The 21,030-nt window shown below is 42.9% G+C and overlaps 1 protein-coding gene across 2 annotated transcripts in view; it reads left to right on the forward strand.

Annotated features, from left to right (window-relative positions):
* The window catches only part of RBBP8NL (RBBP8 N-terminal like), a 47,092-nt gene extending 26,516 nt beyond the window's left edge, over nucleotides 1–20,576 (forward strand). For both annotated transcript variants that reach the window (XM_087959196.1, XM_087959197.1), the window contains exons 7-14: nucleotides 742–896; nucleotides 2,155–2,237; nucleotides 5,000–5,163; nucleotides 8,372–9,155; nucleotides 11,212–11,323; nucleotides 14,626–14,687; nucleotides 16,721–16,847; nucleotides 19,101–20,576. In XM_087959196.1, coding sequence (XP_087815322.1) covers nucleotides 742–896; nucleotides 2,155–2,237; nucleotides 5,000–5,163; nucleotides 8,372–9,155; nucleotides 11,212–11,323; nucleotides 14,626–14,687; nucleotides 16,721–16,847; nucleotides 19,101–19,228 — 1,615 coding nt within the window. In that variant the 3' untranslated portion in view covers nucleotides 19,229–20,576. The remainder of the gene's footprint in view (nucleotides 1–741; nucleotides 897–2,154; nucleotides 2,238–4,999; nucleotides 5,164–8,371; nucleotides 9,156–11,211; nucleotides 11,324–14,625; nucleotides 14,688–16,720; nucleotides 16,848–19,100) is intronic.
* Nucleotides 20,577–21,030: the final 454 nt, after the last annotated feature.

Here is a 21,030-nt window from a genome sequence, read left to right on the forward strand (position 1 = left end):
ACTTGATCCCAGGCCCCTCTGCTCTTGGTGAGGCTAGCGAGAAAACAGCTGACTTTTCAAAGGCTTTTCGAGAATAAAACCAAAGTAAGATCCTCCTTCATTGGAAGGTGCCCTTGAACCCTTTGGAATGAATGAAGAACAGCATAAATTGGATCGCTCAAGCAGGGCCCTTGAGTAGACCCTAGGCTGCCTGTGAATTCACTGCCCGCAAGAGAAATAAATATGGCATGAATAAGCAAGGATAAAAGCAAAGTCCTATTTTACTGCATATTTTACTGCATGCAGTCAATCAATCAGAATAGAGCTGGAAAGGACCTTGGAGGTCTTCTAGTCCAGCCCCCTGCTCAAGCAGGAGATCCTATAGGCCTATACCATTCCAGAGACACCTCTGTCCAGTCTCTTCTTAAAGCCCTCCAGTAATGAAGCACCCGCGACTTCTGAAGGCAAGGTGTTCCACTGGTTAATTGTCCTCAGTGTTAGGAAGTATCTTACTAGCTCCAGGTTGCTTCTCTCCTTAATTAGTTCCCATCCATTGTTTCTTGTCCTGCCTTCGGGTGCTTTGGAAAATAAACTGACGCTCTCGTTGTTCCCAAGTCAGTGCCAAAGATGCCTGGCTTCTGATTATTATTATTTTTCTTCCCAGGACTATTATAAAAGCCCATGCGAGACCTACAGACCGATGCCTTTACACCCTCTCGTGTTTCATCTTTGTTTTCGTATGTTTTCTTTCTGCGGCAACAGGGACAGGCCAAAAACTTTCAAAGGGCAGCCCAGGGAAGAAAACTTCGTCCCAGGCGTGTCTTTGTCTATCCTCTCCAGCCGAAGCAGGAAACCGAGCGTTGGGAAAAACACGAGCCCAGAAACTGAAGACGAGTGTCCCGAGCCGCTGGAAGGAGGCACGTTTCTTCTGCAAGTGGGCCCAGTTTACTCTTCAGTCAGTTCTAGATCGGGAGCCTAGCAGAACCTCCAGCAGCAGAAAGATGCTACCTTAAGATATCTAGCTCCCTGCTTTGCACGCCAGAGAGCCCAGATTTAAGCCACTTCATCCTAAAATTCTGGGGAAAATCTTGTCTAAAACCATACCCTGTTGCTCTCAACCGGAGTGAGAGATAGACGTAGTCCTCTACTTACAACCATTCATTTAGTGACCGTTTGAAGTTACAAAGGGCACTGGAAAAAATGACTTTCATGCTTACAACCATTGTAGCATTCCCACGGCCTTGTGATGAAAATGTATTTATTTTGTTCAAAAGTATCATTTATCTTTATTTTATTGTTTTACTAATTAAATGTATATGCCACCCGCCTGGCAGTCACGTGACTCTAGGTAGCTTACAACATGCCAAATTTGGGCGTTTGGCAACTGGCATGTATTTACAATGGTTGCAGTGTCCCAGGGTCACGCAATCGCCACGTGTGACCTGGCTTCCGACAGACAAAGTCAAGGGGAGAAGCCAGACTTGCTTAACAACAACATGATTCATTTAACAACCATGCCAAAAAAAAAAAAAAAACCGATAAAAATCAGCCATGTCTCACTCAACAACTCTCCTGGAAATTCAAAATCCCAATTGTGGTCGTAAGTCGAGGACTACCTATCCTGAGCCAAAAAGATCCATTGTACCTAGTGCCTTCTCAATGGATTGGGACTAAAACTCCCAGAATTTCCAGCATATTTTAGGAGTAGCTATGTTGTTAGCAACTTTAGGAACTGGATTCTCAGTGGATCCAGAGAGATCCAGTTTGGGAAGGATGCAGAGGTGGTATTCAGCAGGTTCTGACAGGTTTTGGAGAACCGGTAGTAGAAATTTTGAGTAGTTCGGAGAACCATAGCAGAAATTTTGAGTAGAATACCCCCTCTGACTGGCCCTGCCCCCATCTATTCTCCACCTCCCGAGTCCCGGCTGATTGGCTGGGTCTTCTTTTGTTGCCCTGCACAGGAGAACGGAGCTGGAAAGCAGGTTAGTGGGATGGGGAGGGAATGGGGATTTTGCAGCAATCTTCCCCTGCCACACCCACCAAGCCATGCCCATAGAACTGGTAGTAAAAAAATTTGAATCCCACCACTGGAAGGATGGTGAGCAGTTTAAAAAGAGAAACATCTCTACTTGTAGCACTATATCATCTGAAATAAATGTTATTTTCTTCCTACAGATGAGTCTCCTGAACACAGACTTTCTCCAGAAAGCAGGATCTCCCCTAACATCCTTCTCCAGGGAGACCATGCTCTGGATATGGTAACTTATTTCCTATCTAACTTTAGTCTTTTTTGTCTTCTCTCCCTGAATTTGATTCTTGATCTTGGGCTAAAAGCTTTCCTGAAGGTGAGCATAGAAATTATTAGTAGGAAACAGTTTAAGAGCTGTGATGGCGCAGTGGTCAGAATGCAGTACTGCAGGCTAATTCTGCTGACTGCCGTCTGCCAGCAGTTTGGCAGTTCGATCCTGACCGGTTCATGGTTGACTCAGCCTTCCATCTTTCCCAGGTCGGTAAAATGAGAACCCTGATTGTTGGGGGCCATAGGCTGACTCGTTTAGAAGAGCTGTAAAGCACTGTAAAGTGGTATATAAGTCTAAGTGCTTATTGCTATTACTTCTGGACACTTCACAGTTGGCTTGAAACTAGCAAAGTTAGGGTTAAGTTATATAGTATCAGAAACCAGTCTTTCTGATGCTGGAAAATGCCATTTCTTATATTATATGCATGGTGGTGCAGTGGTTACAATGCATATTGAAAACTAATTTGCAGGCTGCCATCTGCCAGCAATTCGGCAGTTCAGTTATGAACTGTGATGTCTCAGTGGTTAGAATGCAGCATTGCAGGCTAATTCTGCTGACTGCCGATTGGCAGTTCTATCCTGACTGGCTCAAGGTTGACTCAGCCTTCTATCCTTCTGAGATGGGTAAAGTGAGGACCTAGATTGTTGTGGGCAATATGCTGACTCTGTACACCGCTTAGAGTAAAGCACTGTAAAGCAGTATATAAGTCTAAGTGCTATTGCTATATAATCAGAGATGTCCAACTTTGGCAACTTGAAGACTTGTGGACTTCAACTCCCAGAATTTTGGAGTTAAAGTCCTTGAGTCTTAAAATCATCAAGGATGGACAACCTGAAGGCTGGATCAAGTGAGAGAAGAAATCATGTCACAGCTTCTCTGTAAAAATGTTGACTATCTGCCCAAATTATTAACCCAATGTTTAACAAGCAATTGTGTTTAATGTCCATATTTTATACAAGTTGGAGAATTTGGCTTGACATGTCCCGGGATTATTCTTTCTTTCTTTCTTTCTTTTAAGAAAAACCTTTATTAAATATTTAAAAAAAGAATAAATACAAAATACAATACAACTCATTAAAACAAAAAACACTGTAAATATTACAAATCATTTTGATGCTGCTTATATACCAAATGTTGTTCCAATACATATTTCACATTCCTGGTGATTTCTCATACATTAACCTCTTTAAACTATTCTTTCCTTATTTATTTACTTGCTTATTTCTAAAATGTATCCATTTGTACCAGTTTTCCCAGACTGTATAGTACTTTGAGTCTTCCTTTTCTTTTAATTTTAGAGTAGTTTGTCCATTTCAGCGCAGTTGTAGATTTTTTGGATTATTAAACTCTCTGTTGGCATGTGGTCTCCTTTCCAACATTGTGCGAGTGCTAGGGATTATTCTTTCAACTGCAGCCTTCAAAGTGATCTATTTATAATCTATATTTATGATGAGCTGGTCACCTGGGATCTTTCCAATTTAATGGCTCTGTTCTAACCTACTTAATTGGAACACTTGGGAGATAACCGTATTGTAGGAACAGCAAAACTGGGTTAATTAACTGGCCTAGTCAACCACTGTAATTCCAGAGGGTTATTTTTAACCCAAAGTGAACCTAGGCATATCCAAGGGTTACACTCGCCCCAAAAGGCCAACCAGCTGATCCATTTTACATTCTCAGTCTCTTTTTCTTGAAGACCTGGGGGGAAGGGGCTGAAAAATTAACCTTTGCCATTCTAGAACTTATCACCATGGGCTGGTACCACAGAACACAGTATTCTAGTTGGCTGCAGTGTCTATGCCCAGTCTGAAAGAGGGAATTTATATTTATCAAGCAATAGATAGATAGATCATCTGACTGACTGTCTATAATTTTTGTGTGATGACCCGGGTCATGGCACAAAGGCAACATCGTCAGATAATCAGTAGGAGTCCCTTTATTAGCTCCAACTTCGCCCCCAATGTCCTGGTTACCTTCTGGCTCTCCCAGACTCTCCCAGCCTTTGGCTGCAGAAAAATCAAATCCAAAACATGGTCAACAAAAACTGTAACTATAAGTCCAATCAAGGCAAAATAAGGCAATTGGTCCGACAGGGCAGGAGCCAGAATTCCAGACATGAAGGCATGGCAATAGCTCCACATGGTTGGGAAGACGCCAGGAACACAGATAAGCAAAGTCAACACAAGATAAACTCACGTTTGCTCCCAGCAGCTGCCGCACTCAGCATGCATTTCTTTTAAACTCTCATTCCCAGGTGTGGCTAATGAAGGGAATCAGGGCCCTTTCCCCTCCTGTAGGCCATGCAACCCATGTTCTCTTCTCCGAACTCCCTCTCCCTTGTTCTACCTCTCCCCTGATCTGCCCAGCTGGACTTTGCCCTTCCCCAGTTTCCTCCACAGCCAACAGAGCCACACTCCCACTCCCTGTCAGCTGTTCATCTTCCTCCTTGTATTCAGACTCCGACAGGGACATGACACTTTGAATTGTCATCTCCCTGGGGCCCTGGGCAGTGTACAATAAAAAAAGTGCCAAAACATAAAAACAGTGATAAAAGTTAAAATTTTAGAAGGAAGTAGGGCTGATTAAACACTGTTAAAATTAGTTAAAAGAGGAAGGGGGGCGGCTCTCAAGCAACTAGCCAACCCCACAGCTGCAAGCTCCTCTGGGCTCCCCATGTGAGACCCATGTTTTGACTGCTCTCTTCCTTCCTCTGTTTTTAGAGCTCTCAGAAGAGGGTCAACCAATTGCAGGGAACCGTTGAGCTGAAGAGAACAGGATCCCGAACCTCCTCACAAGAAAGAGATTACCCAGAAAGTGGCTCCCCACCCCTTACAAGCAAAACACCACCATCTCCTCACTGTGATCAAAGTCCCAGCTTTGAAGCGTAAGTGGTCATCCCTCCAATAATTCCTACATTACAGGTAGTCCTCGACTTATACGATCGCAATTGAGTCTTGTTGCTCAACAAGACAGAGGTTAAGCAAGTTTTGCCCCATATTACGACCTTTTTTTGTCACTGCTGTTCAGTGAATCCCTCTAGGTGTATCATCCAACAAAAGATGTCCATAGCCAAAAGTCATCAATCATGCTCTCCAATTAGATTTTTGTGCGGCAGAAGCTTCAGTCATCTAATCAGTCTTTGAAGAAAATATGAATGGAATGTACTTTTGATTCCACACTGCCACCTGCTCTTTGAAACATCCCCCGCTTCTTTCTTTTGTCAACTATAAAACGTTTATACAAAATGTTCTATGAGTTGACATTCTGCAGTTGTCAGTAACATGGTTGTTAAGTGAATTTAGCTTCCCTCATTAGCTTTGCTTGTCAGAAGGTTGCAAAAGGGGATCACGTGACCCCGGGGCACTGCAACCGTCATAAATATGAGTCAGTTGCCAAGAGTCCGAATTTCGATGACGTGTCCAGGGAGATGCTGCAACGGTCGTAAGTGTGAAAAACGGTTATAAGTCACTTTTTCCTGTACTGTTGCAAGTTCAAACAGTCACTAAATGAATGGTTGTAAGTCCAGGACTACCTGTACAGTCTTCAACTTCCTTCTGGATAAGAAGGGCATTTTTCTAGAGTAAAAACTCTATGCCTTTTAGTCATTCTATTCATCACCCTCATTCTCATTCCATCTGCATTACTATTACTATTAATTCTCCCATCCTTCCTTTTACCCATCCCTTCCCACTTGTGACTGTATGTGTCAGTCTGTGCTCCATTCAAAATCCAAGAAAGAAACACTCAGACTCCAATGGTTAGAGCAAAGGTTTTCCTTTTACTGAATTTCAAAGTGGAAGCTACAGGGAAGATTCTGAATCTAAAGAATATGGCGCGCAGATCACATATACAAAGGGATGGAATTGTTCCCACCCCCCAAAGTCCAAAAGACTCTTCCAATTAAAAGTTCTGAATATGATCATGTGGGCATCTTCAGGTGGTGATGAGGCCTCTGTCCATTGACCTTGACATATTTTGATAAAACTTCGCAGCTGCGCAAAAGGAAAGAAAGCTAGGCAAGGAAATAGAAACTTAAGGACAAGAATTTATACTCCCCCTCCTCCTTCTCATCTACAGCACAGGAATGTAACACCTCCAGCTTTCTTCCCCTCCAGTCCCCGTCCCCCCCCTTACTAATGACAGCCGAAAGAGAGCAATGAGCATAGCAGTAGAAAAGATGTAGAAGAGATCTTGAGGCTGACAGTATGATTGTAACTTTGTTGCTGGTATCCTTACGATTTTTATTGACTGTTTCCTAGTATGATTTGATTCCTTATTTGTACCCTATGACTATTATTAAGTATTGTATCTTATGACTCTTGACGAATGTATATTTTCTTTTATGTACACTGAGAGCATTTGCACCAAGACAAATTCCTTGTGTGTCCAACCACACTTGGCCAATAAAGAATTCTTATTCTACTCTACTCTACTCTACTCTACTCTACTCTACTCTACTCTATTCTATTCTATAAATCCAAAAGAGGATTGAGCCTGGTTTTCCCCAGACTTGGTCCAGTATTTCCAAGGCTGCTGCATTTCTAAACTCTTGAAAAAAATAGAAATTTGAAAGAATCCATCAAGACTGGGAGTTCCCTTCAGCAGTGAGTAGCTCCAGAATAATCTGAATTTTCTCCTTTCTCCATCTCTCTCAAACACATGCACAGGTAGTCCTCAAATTACCACCACAACTGAGCCCAAAATTTATGTTGTCAAGGTGAGAAATTTGTGAAGGGAGTTTTGCCCCATTTTCTCGCCACATTTGTTACGTGAATCACTGCAGTTGTTAAATTGGTAACACGGTTGTAAAGTGAAACTGGTTTCTCCATTGACTTTGCTTGTCAGAAGGCCGCAAAAGGGATCATATGACTTCTGAACCTGGCAACCGTCATAAATATGAGTCAGTTGTCAAGCATCCAAATGTAAATCACGTGACCGTGGGGATGCTGCAATGGTCATAAGTATAAAAAATGATCATAAGTCACTATTTTCAGTGCCACTGTAACATTGAGCAGTCACTAAATGAACTGTTGTAACTCGAGGTTTACCTGAACGAGTGCCTAGATCCTTTGCTTATGGCAATCTTTACCAAGCTGATCTTTATGCGTGTCAGAAGCACCTACAAATTATAGACATATAACATTCATCATTGAGCCAACAAAGTAGGTATAAAATAGGACATTGAAATATAGCACGTGTAAAAAAAATGTAGAATAAATAGGATTAAAACTAGGTTAAAACAAACCTGATGTTCTCCGGTGAGTTATTCTGTGATGGCCCACAGGCCCAGCCAGCAGTTTTTGGTCAAATTGTTTGAGAATTGTGATTGATGTAGGCAAGATATCTTGACATCTCACATCTGTGGCATCCCGAAACTGAAAGTTCCGGGCTTCCTTGCAAAAGTCAAAAATACAAATCCATCCCCCCTTAGCCATTATCACATCGCATGATCCAGTCACCATCTGTCCTAAAGTAAGATTCCCATTTCACTATGTACCACACTCAAGTGACCTTGAACCAGCAAAAGAATTTTATTTTGTCTAACTAGATATACTCAAATAAATTCCCCCCTCCCACTTTCTCAGGCTGAATTGTGGCAGCGTGGGAGCATCAAATCTCAATATGGCTTCCAAAGCTGACACTTGTCTTTAATTGCAAGTGTGTCAGGACTCCAACAAATCCACCCCCATTTAAATCATAAGTCTCCAGCCGCATCTCAAAGAAAAGAAAATTGATTTATTAGAAGTGGCCATGTTGGCATTTAGCTGGGTGCAGCCGATACTAAATACTAAATCACATCATACATTTCCCCCTTGACCCTGGTCTTCCCCCCACCCGCTGGCTGTGACTTCTCCAATGGGACACATCCATCTTCAAGAGTTATCCATCATACTCTCCAATAACTTTCTTATGCTCTGACAACTTTGGGCTGCCGGGATGATTATCTAAGCATTTAAGGAATGCCTTGTTTTCCCCCACTCCCTTTTCCTGGCAGCTAAAAAGACCAAAGGAGTATCTTTTTAGTTGACAAAGTGTTAATCTGTTCATTTCTGCCCATTCTAATATTTTCCTAATCACATTTATTTCTCTAGATTTTTAAGAGCCAACAGATTGGATTGCCGTGCCTCCACCTCGCCTTGTGAGAACCTGAGGTTTAACACCAAAAAGGAACAGCTCTACCTCTTCAACCAAAGTTTAGCCCTGCATCATCTTGGCCTCCGGAATAACTCGGCCAGCAAAGAGGGCGATTTCCCTCACCACCTGTTGCTGGCTAAGGATGTTGGCAGTCGACTGAAGCCCCACGAGGAGTGGGAAGACCGAGCTACCATCTTGGAACTCCCTGGCGCTGTGTTGTACATGAAGGACCGCCATCTGGAAAACAGGCTCCAGCTTCTTAACAGCTCGGAGAAACTCCGTTGCTTGTTGATGGAGCAGGAAGGGAAAGGAAGAAGCGAGGACGGCTCGGATCAATCTTGGAGTCAGATCCCTTCGCTATCCCCAAGCGTCAGCAAAGAAGGGAAGAAGGAAAAACACTGCCCAGAAGACTCAGCGGACGATATACTAGAGCAGCTGTTCCAGGTCAATAGAGAAAACCCAGACCAAGGAGAGAAAGCCACATCTGTGCAGGACAATGCCACGGAAGCACCTCTGGATTTATCGGATTATGGAAGGGGAAGAGAAAGTGGCACCAACTGGCACCATCAGTCCTCAGTGAAACATGAAAGGCGAAGTCCAGGCAGAAATGAGAGTGAGGACGCTGTTGTTCAGAAAACCTGTTTGTCCAGCTGGCTTGGGACCACCCAGAAACACCATTACGGGAACCAACAAATGGAACCATTCACGGCCAGAACCAGGGAAAATGTAGCAGTTTCTCCGGTAAGAAATATATTTTTCATCTGTGCATCTTTTCTTTGGCTATTTCTGCCCCAACAATTTCCTCGGTTATATTCAGCTACTTCATACATATTGGTAGTCCTTGACTTACCATCATTCATTTAGTGACCATTTGAAATTACAACGGCACTGAAAAAATAGATTGATGACAGTTTTCACACATATGACCATTACAGTATCTCCATGGTCATCATCGTAGGGTCTCCTGCTTGAGACCCTAGGGTGGGAGGGCCAATCTTGCACTTTTCTCTTCTTTCTCCTGTCCTCTTTTCTGTTCTTTATCCTCTCAGGCCTCAGCTGGTGTGAAGAAAGCTGCACATCTTAGGTGCGTGCGTGTTAGGTGCGTGCGGGAACATGCTCCCACACTGCTGAAAAGTTGGCCTGAGGTACAAAGGCCGATGGGAAATCTTTCGCTCACCTGAACAGGATCATTAAAGAGAGAAGCAACCTAGAACTAAGGAGAAATTTCTTGTCAATGAGAACAATTAATCAAAGGAATGACTTACGTCCAGAAGGTGTGGATGTTCCACAGTGGAGGTTTTCAAGAAGAGACTGGCCAGCCATTTGTCCAGAATGGCATAGGGCAGGGGTGTCCAACCTTGGCAACTTTAAGACTTGTGGACTTCAACTCCCAGAATTCCTCAGCCAGCTTTGCTGGCTGAGGAATTCTGGGAGTTGAAGTCCACAAGTCTTAAAGTTGCCAAGGTTGGACACCCCCTGGCATAGGGTCTCTGCTTGAGCAGGGGATTGGACTAGAACAGGGGTCACCAACCTTTTGGACCTCAGGACCACCAAACCCATAATTTTAAATCCCGTGGACCACTAATACGAATTTGGACTGGCGATGGTTTTCTGACGTTGGTGGGAAAGTCGGTCCCATATTCCAGGGCTGCAGTGGTCACAAGACTGGCCCTTGGGTCATCCCACAGCAGCTGCTCCTCCACCAGGGTGCACCGGCCTGCCATGGACTGGAGGAGCTGCTCTGGGATGACCCAAGGGCCAGTGCTGTGACTACTGCAGCTCTGGAATATGGGACCGGCCCATGGCGGGGTTGGAAATCTCCACCGTAGGGGGTGGCACGTGTAATGTGCAAATTTGTGGGTGGTGCAATGTGCAAAGCGCAGTGCAGCCCTTGCTGGTCAGGACGAGGTAATGGTGCCGTTGCAGCAAGAGGGGGGCAGTGGCACAGGCGGGCTGAAGCGGTGATGGAGATGGCTGGAAGGTGCAGGAGCGCCGCGCTACTTGCATTCCGCACAGCTTTGGCATTCCGCCTTCACTCGAGGTGCCCGGCCGAAGTTTCCCACACTGCTTCTGCAAGACTGACTTTCCAACCAACGTCAGCAAGCCACCCTGGGGTAGATTTCCCTCCCCCACCATTGGTCTTACCTTCCAGTTCCATCTCGTGTGGCTTTACTCAAGGTAAGGTTTGTGCTCAGCTGAAGGGTGGGGGCCAGCGGGTGACTGGGCCATGTGGGCGGTGCAACGTTGTATTCCCACGGGCCATGTGGGTGGTGCAGTCTTGCGTTCCCATGCAGCCTGGATTGCTTGCGGGGAGGTGGGGGGACATTTCTCTGCGGCCCACCAAAAGTTTCTAGCGGACTAGAAATAAAAAATAAAATAAAATGGCAATTAGGAAAAGAATGAGGGAATATGTAAATATGTAAATATACCATGGAGAAGATTGAGATGTAAGGATAAAAGATATTGATTTATAGTAAGATTAAGATGTAATGGTAAAGGAATAAGTAAATACATATACTGAAAAATGTGAGGAAATGCAAAAGATGTCTTGATGTTGATAACAAAGTATGAAGTTTTGTTTTATGTTTTTTAAAATTTGGAAAATTAATAAAAAATTTATTTTAAAAAAAAAAAGTTTCTAGCAGACCACCAGTGGCGACCACTGGATTAGAAGACCTCCAAGTTCCCTTCCAATCCCATTATTCCATATTCTGTCTTCTAACATAGTCATTGTGGATGTTACAGGACTTTGCAAGGCTGTAATTTTCTTTCTTTTAAACTCTTGTCACCTCTGCAGGTATCTTTGCCACGAGAACCTCCTATGTCTAAGACATCTTCACACAATTCCACTGCTGACACAGAAGTCAATATGTCTTTTCAAGTGGAGAATCCAGACCCTGAGAGGCCAGGTAAGAGAACCATATTTTGCACTTTTCTGAAAGAGACTTGACAGCCGTTTGACTGGAACAGTATAGGGTCTCCTGTTTGAGCAAGGGTTTGACTAGAAGACCTCCAAGGTCCCTTCCAACTCTGTTATTCGTGTGTGAGTGTGCGTGTGTTGTATATATGTATATGTGCAGAGAGAGAGAGAGAGAGAGAGAGCACAAGTCACTTAACATCTGCCTTGTTTAGCAACAGTAATGCTAGTCTCCACTGTGGTCATAAGTCAAGGATTACTATCCAGATACATTAGATATCAATTATCCAAGTTTGAAACAGTATGATCAACAGCTGGTTCTAGAAGAGAAACTTCAATGCGTGTTGAGGTTCTAGAAGGGTAGGATATGTTACCAAGTCTTGAGCAAAGAGACATTTCTCATGATGGACAAATATGAAATACTTGATATGTAAATATGAAATATATTAAATATGAAATATATTAAATATGAAATATGTGATCATGCAAATCATATGTAGCTTCCAAAGACCCCTTGTCCTATTCCCAGGAAATGATTAAAGTTGCTCAACCAGTAATTTCATTTCTCTTAAAATGGAAAGCTTACATCCAGGATTGCATGTAGCGTCAATCTTGTTGAGCAAACAACACTTCGGAGTTTAAGTAAACTTGGAGTCTATTAGACAGTTGGCCTTTTGTGCTCTTCTGAAATCTGGGGAACTTTGAGTCCTTCATCAAGAACAACTAGAAATGTTTGGCACTTGTTCAAATGTATAAAGTCCTGAATGATCCCCACCTTATCAAATCTTGAGTCCAGGATCAACATTTTGATTTGAAATAGCTCTCCAGAGCATTGCCTTCCTCAGTACCAAAATCAACCAGTGGAAAAGTTTACCTTCAGAAGTTGTGGGTACTCCATCCTGGTGGCTTTTAAAAAGAGACTGGTCAACCATCTGTCTGAAATGGTATAGGGTCATGATGGCAAACCTATGGCACGCATGCCACAGATGGCACGCAGAGCGATTTGTGCCAGCACACGAGCTGCAGGCAAACTTACCTCACTGCACATGCGTGCGCCTCCCAGCTGATTTTCGGCCTGTTTGAGGCCTTTTTCGGCCTCCCAAGCTTGAGGAAAGCCTCTGCAGCCTGAAAAATAGGCCCATTTCATCACTTCCTGTATTTCCGGAAATACCAGAAGTGATGAAACGGGCCTATTTTTCAGGCTGCAGAGGCTGTCTTCAAGCCTGGGAGGCCGAAAAAGGCCTCAAACCAGCTGAAAATCAGCTGAGAGGCACAGTGCAGGTAAGGGGGCAGGGAATTGTGCGCACATGCACAGGGGGTGTGGGGGGCGCAAGCATTGCCTTCTGGGTGCTGGCACGTGAGTGCTCGTGCACAAGCGTGCACACAATTTTTGGCACAGGAGCCAAAAAGGTTTGCCACCACTGGTATAGGGTCTCCTGTTCGAGCAAGGGGTTGGACTAGAAGACCTCTAAGCAGGGGTGGGATTCTACCAGTTCGCACCTATTCTGTAGAACCGGTTGTTAACATTCTAAGCAGTTTGGAGAACCGGTTGTTAGAAGAAATTACTGGCCTAATCCTGTAAGGAAGGCAGGAAGGAAACATTCTGGTGTTGCTTACAGAAATTTGCCTCTCCATTAACCCTTATTACATTTTTGGCAGGACTAGACTTCCTGTCTCAGGAACTTCTCTGGAGTTTTTTCCCCCTCCTTTTCTGGTACTTTGCTGGTGTGGAGTGACCATTCAAAGTTACAATGGCACTGAAAAAAGTGACTAATGACCGTTTTTCACACTTACGACTGTTGCAGCATCCTCACAGTCATGAGAGGCCAGGTGAGGAGATGTGTGCCTCGATGTGAGTGATATTGAGTTGGCCACACCCAGCCAGTCACATGACTACCAAGCCATGCCCACCACCTAAGCCATGCCCACACAACCGGTTGTTAAAAATTTTGAATCCCACCCCTGCCTCTGAGGTTCCTTCCCACTCTATTATTCTATGCAGGGGTGGGATTCTACCGGTTCGGACCGGTTCAGGCAAACCCCTTGCTCCAATGATCAGCTGGCTCTGAACCAGTTCCCTTTGGTGAGCATGTGGGCCTGCCCACATGCCTGCCTGCCCCTGCTCTTTCCTGTGCTTTTTGCCTTTTTGTTAGAGCACAGCTAATTCGCGTGGCAGAGTGGTTTGCCGCACCTCAGCTGTTTTCTTCGGCTGCAGTTGAAGGGAAGTATTACCTTGGTGAACGCGGAGCATACTCGCAGAGCGCATGTTTGGTGCACACGCAAAGCACACATGCGCTCGCAAAGCACACACTCAACAAACCGGTTATTATACCAATTAAATCACACCCCTGCTTCTATGTTCTAAAACTGGAACATAGGACCTTCTCCAAATAAAGCAGAAGACACAACTGAACAGTGGACTCACAAACACTTGTGCAATACTGTATAAATTATCCCAGATCCTGGTGATTAGAAAGCCTCATGCTTCTCTGTTTTCTGAGCCTTTAAGAAGTAACAACTAATATGGTAAATTGTAATAAACATGACATTAATGCTTGAAAATAAGATTATTTTCAATGATATATTATAAATCTGTAATAAATCTGAAAAATAATATTATAAGGTAGTAAAAGAAATGACATGTGGAACCTGATAGATTAGAACAAAACAAAAAAATAGGATAGTGAGATATAGTAATAGATAAAAGTAATTATAGCGTTACTAGAATTGAACAATAGGTTAAATGTTTAAATATGGTTTGCTTTAGTATAAATGGGATTAGGAAGGGATTTTGCTTAAAGTGCAATGGTGGCAAAATTAAGAATTAAAAGGGGATAAATAATTGAAATATAAATTAAACATGGAGTAATGAATGACTATGTGAATTATACAAATTGTTAAATATTGCAGATATGATGAGTAATACAGAATTTATAACAAAAGAAGGGGTGTTAAGAATGTAGAGATTGACACAAAACAGTATATGGGAATATTGAAGGATTAAAATTAAGATTGATAAAACATATTAATATAAAATTGCATAAGAAAGTCAACAATATTAATGTAAAATTATTGTCATATTTGTTTTTAAAATGTAAAACACTTTGGGACCACACTATTCACACAATGAGTTGTTTGTAACAATTAAAAATAATAAAAATTGTATTTTTTAAAAAAGAAGGGAGAACTCTTTCCCGTCTTACATACTTTTCTCTACTCAAAAAGAGTGGGAAAAAATGTGTTTCTAGACCTTATGATAGAGGTTGATCTCCCGTATGTCTTCGTTTCTTTTAGATAACGGCAATTCTGACTCAATAAGGAATGACTCTGAGGGGACTGTCGCATCTGAGAGTGAGGTCCGTTTCTATGTTTTGAAGGGGTCGAAATAATCCAATATTTTAATGATGGGGTTATGAAATCACTGAACGAGATTGGAAAATTGGGCCTCCTGGGATTTTGCTGGCCTACAATTCCAAACAACCTTTCCTATTGGCATTGGGAGTGGCTGAGAAGAGGACAGGTAGTCCTCAACTTACAGTCATTCATTTAGTGACCGCTTGAAGTTACAATAGCACTCCCAAAGGGGTTTTTTCCAGAGGCAACTGAACTTTCGTTCCTCATTCTAGAAGCTTCTTCAGCTTCTTGGATGAGCTGAAGAAGCTTCTTGGATGAGCAGCGAAACGTCTTCAAAGAAAAACAAAGTCCAGTTGCCTCTGGAAAAAACACCTTTGGGACAGCCATGACCTGGATGACTGAGAATCTCCATAGACATTTATAATAGCACTATAAAAAGTAATTTATGATTGTGTTTTACATTCATAACTAAATTTGCAGATGATGCAACAGTGGTGGGACTCATCTCCAGGGGGGATGAGTCTGCCTACCGAGATGAGGTGGACCGGTTGCTTTCGTGGTGTGGAGACAATAACTTGGTCCTCAACACCAATAAAACCAAGGAGCTTATAGTGGACTATAGAAGGAACAGATCAGAAATCCAGCCTTTACATACCAATGGAGACTGAGTGGAGCAAGTGGCCAGTTTTAAGTTTCTGGATGTTACCATAAAAGAGGACCTGACCTGGGGTGCTCACATTGCAGCCCTGGTCAAAAGGGCCCAGCAGAGATTATACTACCTGAGACTTCTCAGAAAACAACAACTGAATGAAAAATTGCTGGTGACCTTCTACCGCTGCACTATAGAGAGTATCTTAACTTACTGCACCTCTGTATGGTTTGCCAATTGCACAGTGGCAGTTAGGAGAGCACTCCAGAGGGTTAACTGTCATTGCCCAGAGGATCATTGGTTGCCCTCTCCCCTCTTTGGAAGAGCTTTATAGCTCCCGCTGCCTTAAGAAAGTTCAAAACATTCTCATAGATCCATCTCATCCTGGGAACCCTTTTTTGAACTATTACCATCTGGCAGACGGTACAGAGTAATAAAAATAATAAAAAATAATAATAAAAATAATAATAAAAATAAGGACAAATAGGCTGAAAAACAGCTTCTATCCCAGGGCAGTAGCGCTTTTGAATTCTGCTGTATAGTGTAGTGTTGGTGCGGTGCTGCGGGTTTTCAGTTCAATGTGTGGAGGGTGAAGGATGTGTGTTTGTGTTTATTTTCATGGTCATGATGTGCACTGAAGATGGTGTTTGATTTCGTTGTACGAGGTGCAATGACAATAAACTAAACTAAACAGCATCCCCATGGTCATGTCATCAAAATTCAATTCATGCTTGGCAACTGGCATGTACTTATGACAGTTGCATTGCCCCAGAGTCCTGTGAATCCCCTTTTGCAAACTTCTGACAAGCAAAGTCAATGGGGAAGCCAGATTTCACTTAACAACCGTGTTGCTAACTTTACATCTCCACTGATTCGCTTAATAATTGTGGCAAGAAAGGTCGTAAAATGGGGGCAAAAGTCATTTAACAACAGTGTTATTTAGCAATGGACATTTTGGTCTTAAGTCAAGGACTACCTGTACTGTAGTTCAGGATCTTCTAGAGATCTTCAGCCCTCTCACTAGGGGTCTGAGAATTTTGTAGTTGCTCATTAGGTTTGTTATTTAATAAACCTAATCTTTAAATTTGGCAATTTTTCTGGGCTTCAACTCATGCTGGCTGGGGACCTCTGGAGATTGAAGTCAACAAGTCTTTCCTAAGTGACACCTGATTTAAACCACAATAAGAACAGCTTGTCTTATGGTTGCATCTAAAAAGCGTATCTACTTATGGGAATATAACCAGACCTGACTTGACTGGTTTCGAGTGTGAAAAACTGAGCCGTATTTTCAGTATAAATGGAAAAGAGGACAGATCCCCTAAATTACATGACGTTTTTCTTCATGCATCTTAAACCTGTCTGGATCAATTTCTCTGATTTATAAAGATGGTTGGTCCTCATGAAGACAAAGCCCTCGCAGGAGGTTCGGTAAAAGAAGACTACTGCTATGTGACTGAGAAAATTCAGAATTTGCAGAAGAAACGGAAGAGGGGACATGATACATCAATAAAAGGTTTGAAATTCTTCCTTTCCAACTATTTCAGATTTTGCATCTCAAAATGTCATACATTGCCCTGGTTTGCACATAAGAGAATCCAAAATTATACTCAGTGATTAAGGTGCTGGCTCAGTTGATCGGCTGGGTCTCCTTTTGTTGCCTTGCACAGGAGAATGGAGCTGGAAAGCAGGTTAGTGGGATGGGGAGGGAATGGGGGTTTCGCAGTAACCTTCCCCCAGGAGTGGGGAGGGAATGGAGATTTTGCAGTATCCTTCCCCTGCCACGCCCACCAAGCCACGTCCACAGAAGCAGTAGTAAAAAAATTTGAATCCCACCACTGGGTCAGATGCCTTGCTCCACTTTCTTCTTCTCTGCTGCCTGTTTTATTTTCGCAGCCCGAGCTTCATCAGGGCTGAACAAGAAAAAACAACTATCAATATTTTCCATCCAGATTAATCAGAGCTTGTCGGAAAGCACAGTGGCAGCTTGTCAAACATGCCCTGTTTTTAAACCCTGTCGACCACCATATCTCTCTATTAGTTGGTCAGCTCTGCTCTCTTCTATTTTTTCGACTGGGCCAACAGAGCAAAGGGAGGCGTTGGAGATGCGAAATGTTTAAATTGTTAGCAGTCCAGAGATGTTTTGTGCCCAGCCTTATCAATGTCCTGCTCAGTCACACCTGTAGGAAATACCTGTACAACATTGTCCATTGTTAGCAGCTTACCACTTCTGTAGGCCCTCGTTTGAAAAACAAACACCATTTGTGTGGAAATGCGCTTTTTTTTTTTTTTTGCAAAGTCAATAATTCTTTCAGGAAACCTGGGCGTGTTTTGTCAATCAAGGTACCTTTAAAAAGGCTAAACAAACAAGCTGGACTGTTTACCTACCACACTTACTCAAGCTGAAATTTTTTCCTCTCTCTTTCTCTCCAAGCTGGGGGTTGGATCCCCATTTAAAGAAAAGCCCACCCACCCTGCTAAAACATTGGAGTCTCTGCTCCCTGTCTTATCGCAACACAATTGTATAACTTGGTTAAATATTTATGCAGCATGGAATCCAGGATGGAAGGAACAACAGACCTCAAGGGTGGTCATAGGGTACAAATAAGCAATCAAATCATACTAGGAAACAGTCAATAGAAATCGTAAGGATACAAGCGACAAAGTTACCGTCATAGTGGGAGGGGATGGGTGAAAGGAAAGATGGGAGGATTAATAGTAATAGTGATAGTAATGCAGACTTAGTAAATAGTTTGACAGTGTTGAGGGAATTATTTGTTTAGCAGAGCGATGGCATTCAGGGAAAAACTGTCTTTGTGTCTAGAATAGAATAGAACAGAATACTTTATTGGCCAAGTGTGGTTGGACACACAAGGAATTTGTCTTGGTGCAAATGCTCTCAGTGTACACAAAATAAAAGATATATTCATTAAGAATCAATAATCATAAGGTACGACACTTAATGTTAGTCATAGGGTACAATAAGCAATCAAATCATACTAGAAAACAGTCAATATAACTCGTAAGGATACAAGCGACAAAGTTACAGTCATACAGTCACAAGTGGGAGGGGATGGACGATAAGGAGTGATGAGAAGATTAACAGTAATAGTAGTGCAGACTTTGTAATAGTTGAACAGGGTTGAGGGAATTATTTGTTTAGCAGAGTGATGGCTTTCAGGAAAAAAATGTCCTTGTGTCTAATTGTTCTGGTGTGCAGTTCTCTTTAGCGTCATTTGAGGGAAGGAGTTGAAACAGCTTATGTCCAGGATGTGAGGGATCTGTAAATATTTTCACAGCCCTCTTTTTGACTCGTGCAGTATACAGGTCCTCAGTTGAAGGCAGGTTGGTAGCAATTGTTTTTTCTGCAGTCCTAATTACTCTCTGAAGTCTGTGTCTGTCTTATTGGGTTGCAGAACCAAACCAGACAGTTATAGAGGTGCAGATGACAGACTCAATAATTCCTCTGTAGAACTGGATCAGCAGCTCCTTGGGCAGTTTAGCTTTCTAGTTGTTCTGATATGCCAGTGCTCTATAGCATCATTTTGAGGGAAGGAGTTGAAATAGTTTATGTCTGGGATGTGAGGGGTCTGTAAATATTTTCACAGCCCTCTTTTTGACTCGTGCAGTATACAGGTCCTCAATGACCTTATATAAGTCTAAGTGCTATTGCTATGACTATTGTATATTAGTGATTTTCAGAGAGAAAATTACAGTCCCAGAATGCACTCTGCGTAATCCTCCATCCCTTCTATTTCTTCTTTAACAGTCTACAAGAAACCAGTTCAAGGAGGAGAAAGTGATGCAGCCACCCACCTCCTGCCTGGCCCAAAAGACACGAAGGAAATGGCAAACCACAGTCCTGCTTTCAGACATGAAGAGCACAAGGAGACATAGCTGAAAACCATTCTCACTTGGACCTGCTTGGTAGCCTAAGCCGCAGTTAAACTTTCCTGGTTTTTATCAGGAATCCTACAACAGACAAATAATAATAATTCTTGGTATTTTAGTTGCTCAGGTTAAACAGACTTCCAAGTTGCACAAACTTACATACGTAATTTGTCAGGTATTGTAACTGCAATTGTGAGAAATGAGACATCCCAGGTAGACCAAGCATGTAGAAGAATTTAAAAATCACTTCTCTGATTATACTGGTGATAAGAGTACTGTCAGGGTTCCGACGGATGCCCTAATCAATTCATGAGCCTTGAGCCAAGTTTCAAAGAAATCCAATTATTTATTAGGAGCAACACATCGCCACTTTTCCCAAGTGCAGTCGGCTCTGCCCTATGTAATTTATGGACCACCGGTGACCCTGTTTCCCTCCTCCTCCCAGGGTGTGTTATAAATCACATTCTCCAACAGAGCACTTTCCCGGGCTAGAGAAAACGCACCTCTCCGGCTGGCTCTGGTAACCTGGGATACAATCTGGAGCAAGGCAGGCGTGGAATGTGCTTCTGGACATAGAAACCAAACTGCTCCATCAGATCTCCCCCCGCCCCTCCTTCTTATGGCAACTCGAGACCAAGCCAGGAATGCTTTACCAGTTGACAAGTACAGGTAGTCCTCGACTTACGACCAAAGTTGAGCCCCAAATTTCTGTTGCTGACATTTGTTAAGTGAGTTTTGCCCCCTTTCACAACCTCCCTTGCCACCGTGGTTAAGTGAATCGCTGCAGTTGTCAAGTTGGTAACACATTTGATAAGTGAAACCTGGCCTCCCCATTGACTTTGCTTGTCAGAAGATCACAAAAGGGGATCCCATGACCCTGGGACACTGCAACCGTCATAAATATGAGCCAGTTGCCAAGCGTCTGAATTTTGACCCTGGGAATGCAGCAACGGTCATAAGTGTGAAAAACGGTCATAAGTCACTTTTATCAGTGCTGTTGTATAGCAGAAACAGAATAGCAGAGTTGGAAGGGACCTTGGAGGTCCTCTAGTCTAACCCCCTGCTCAAGCAGGAAGCCCTATGCTGTTTCAGACAAATAGTTGCCCAATCTCTTCTTAAAACTTGTAACTTCGAACAGACCCTGAATGAATAGTTGTTAGTCAAGGACTACCTGTGTAAGCCTGCTGATCTAGTACTTTCTTCACAGTGTGCATGGCAGTAAAGACATTGTACATGAATAGAAAAAGAAATGAATTTGATGTGTTTAGCGCCCTGCTGCCAAAACTACGTAAAACATGCCAAGTGTTTGTTCTCCAATGCTGTGTTGATTACATTTCTGCATAATCTGAACTGATACATTCTGATTGTTTTGCAAAATAAATTGCTGCAATTCTATACCTAAGAAGAAAGGCTAATCGTACTCGTAATAGGCATTTCATGTAGGAATTAACAGACCGCCAGGGTTAATTTTGACAAGCAATGAAAGCATTGATCAGGGATCTCCATCTAAATACTATGTTCTTCAGCCGTGTTGGCTCAGGAATTCTGGGAATTGAAGTCCACAGGTCCTCAAAGGACCATCCTTGCTCGCCTTGGGCTAAAGCACAGGTGACAAACTCGTGGCGTCACGGTGCCATCATGTGAAGTATTGCGACATCTTTTTCCCTTCGCGGAGCTGGGGTGGGCGTGGCCTGGGCGTGAGGCATTCAGCCCGTGGGCTGCCATTTTGACACCCCTGGTAAAGGAACATTTGGGGTCACCTCAGGTAAGTACTAGTCAATTTTCCCAACAACGTACAAGACATTAGA

Source organism: Notechis scutatus, chromosome 3, assembly GCF_049901735.1.
Source record: "Notechis scutatus isolate UNSWTSFEM ecotype Mainland chromosome 3, rNotScu1.2, whole genome shotgun sequence".
Lineage (NCBI taxonomy): Eukaryota > Metazoa > Chordata > Lepidosauria > Squamata > Elapidae > Notechis > Notechis scutatus.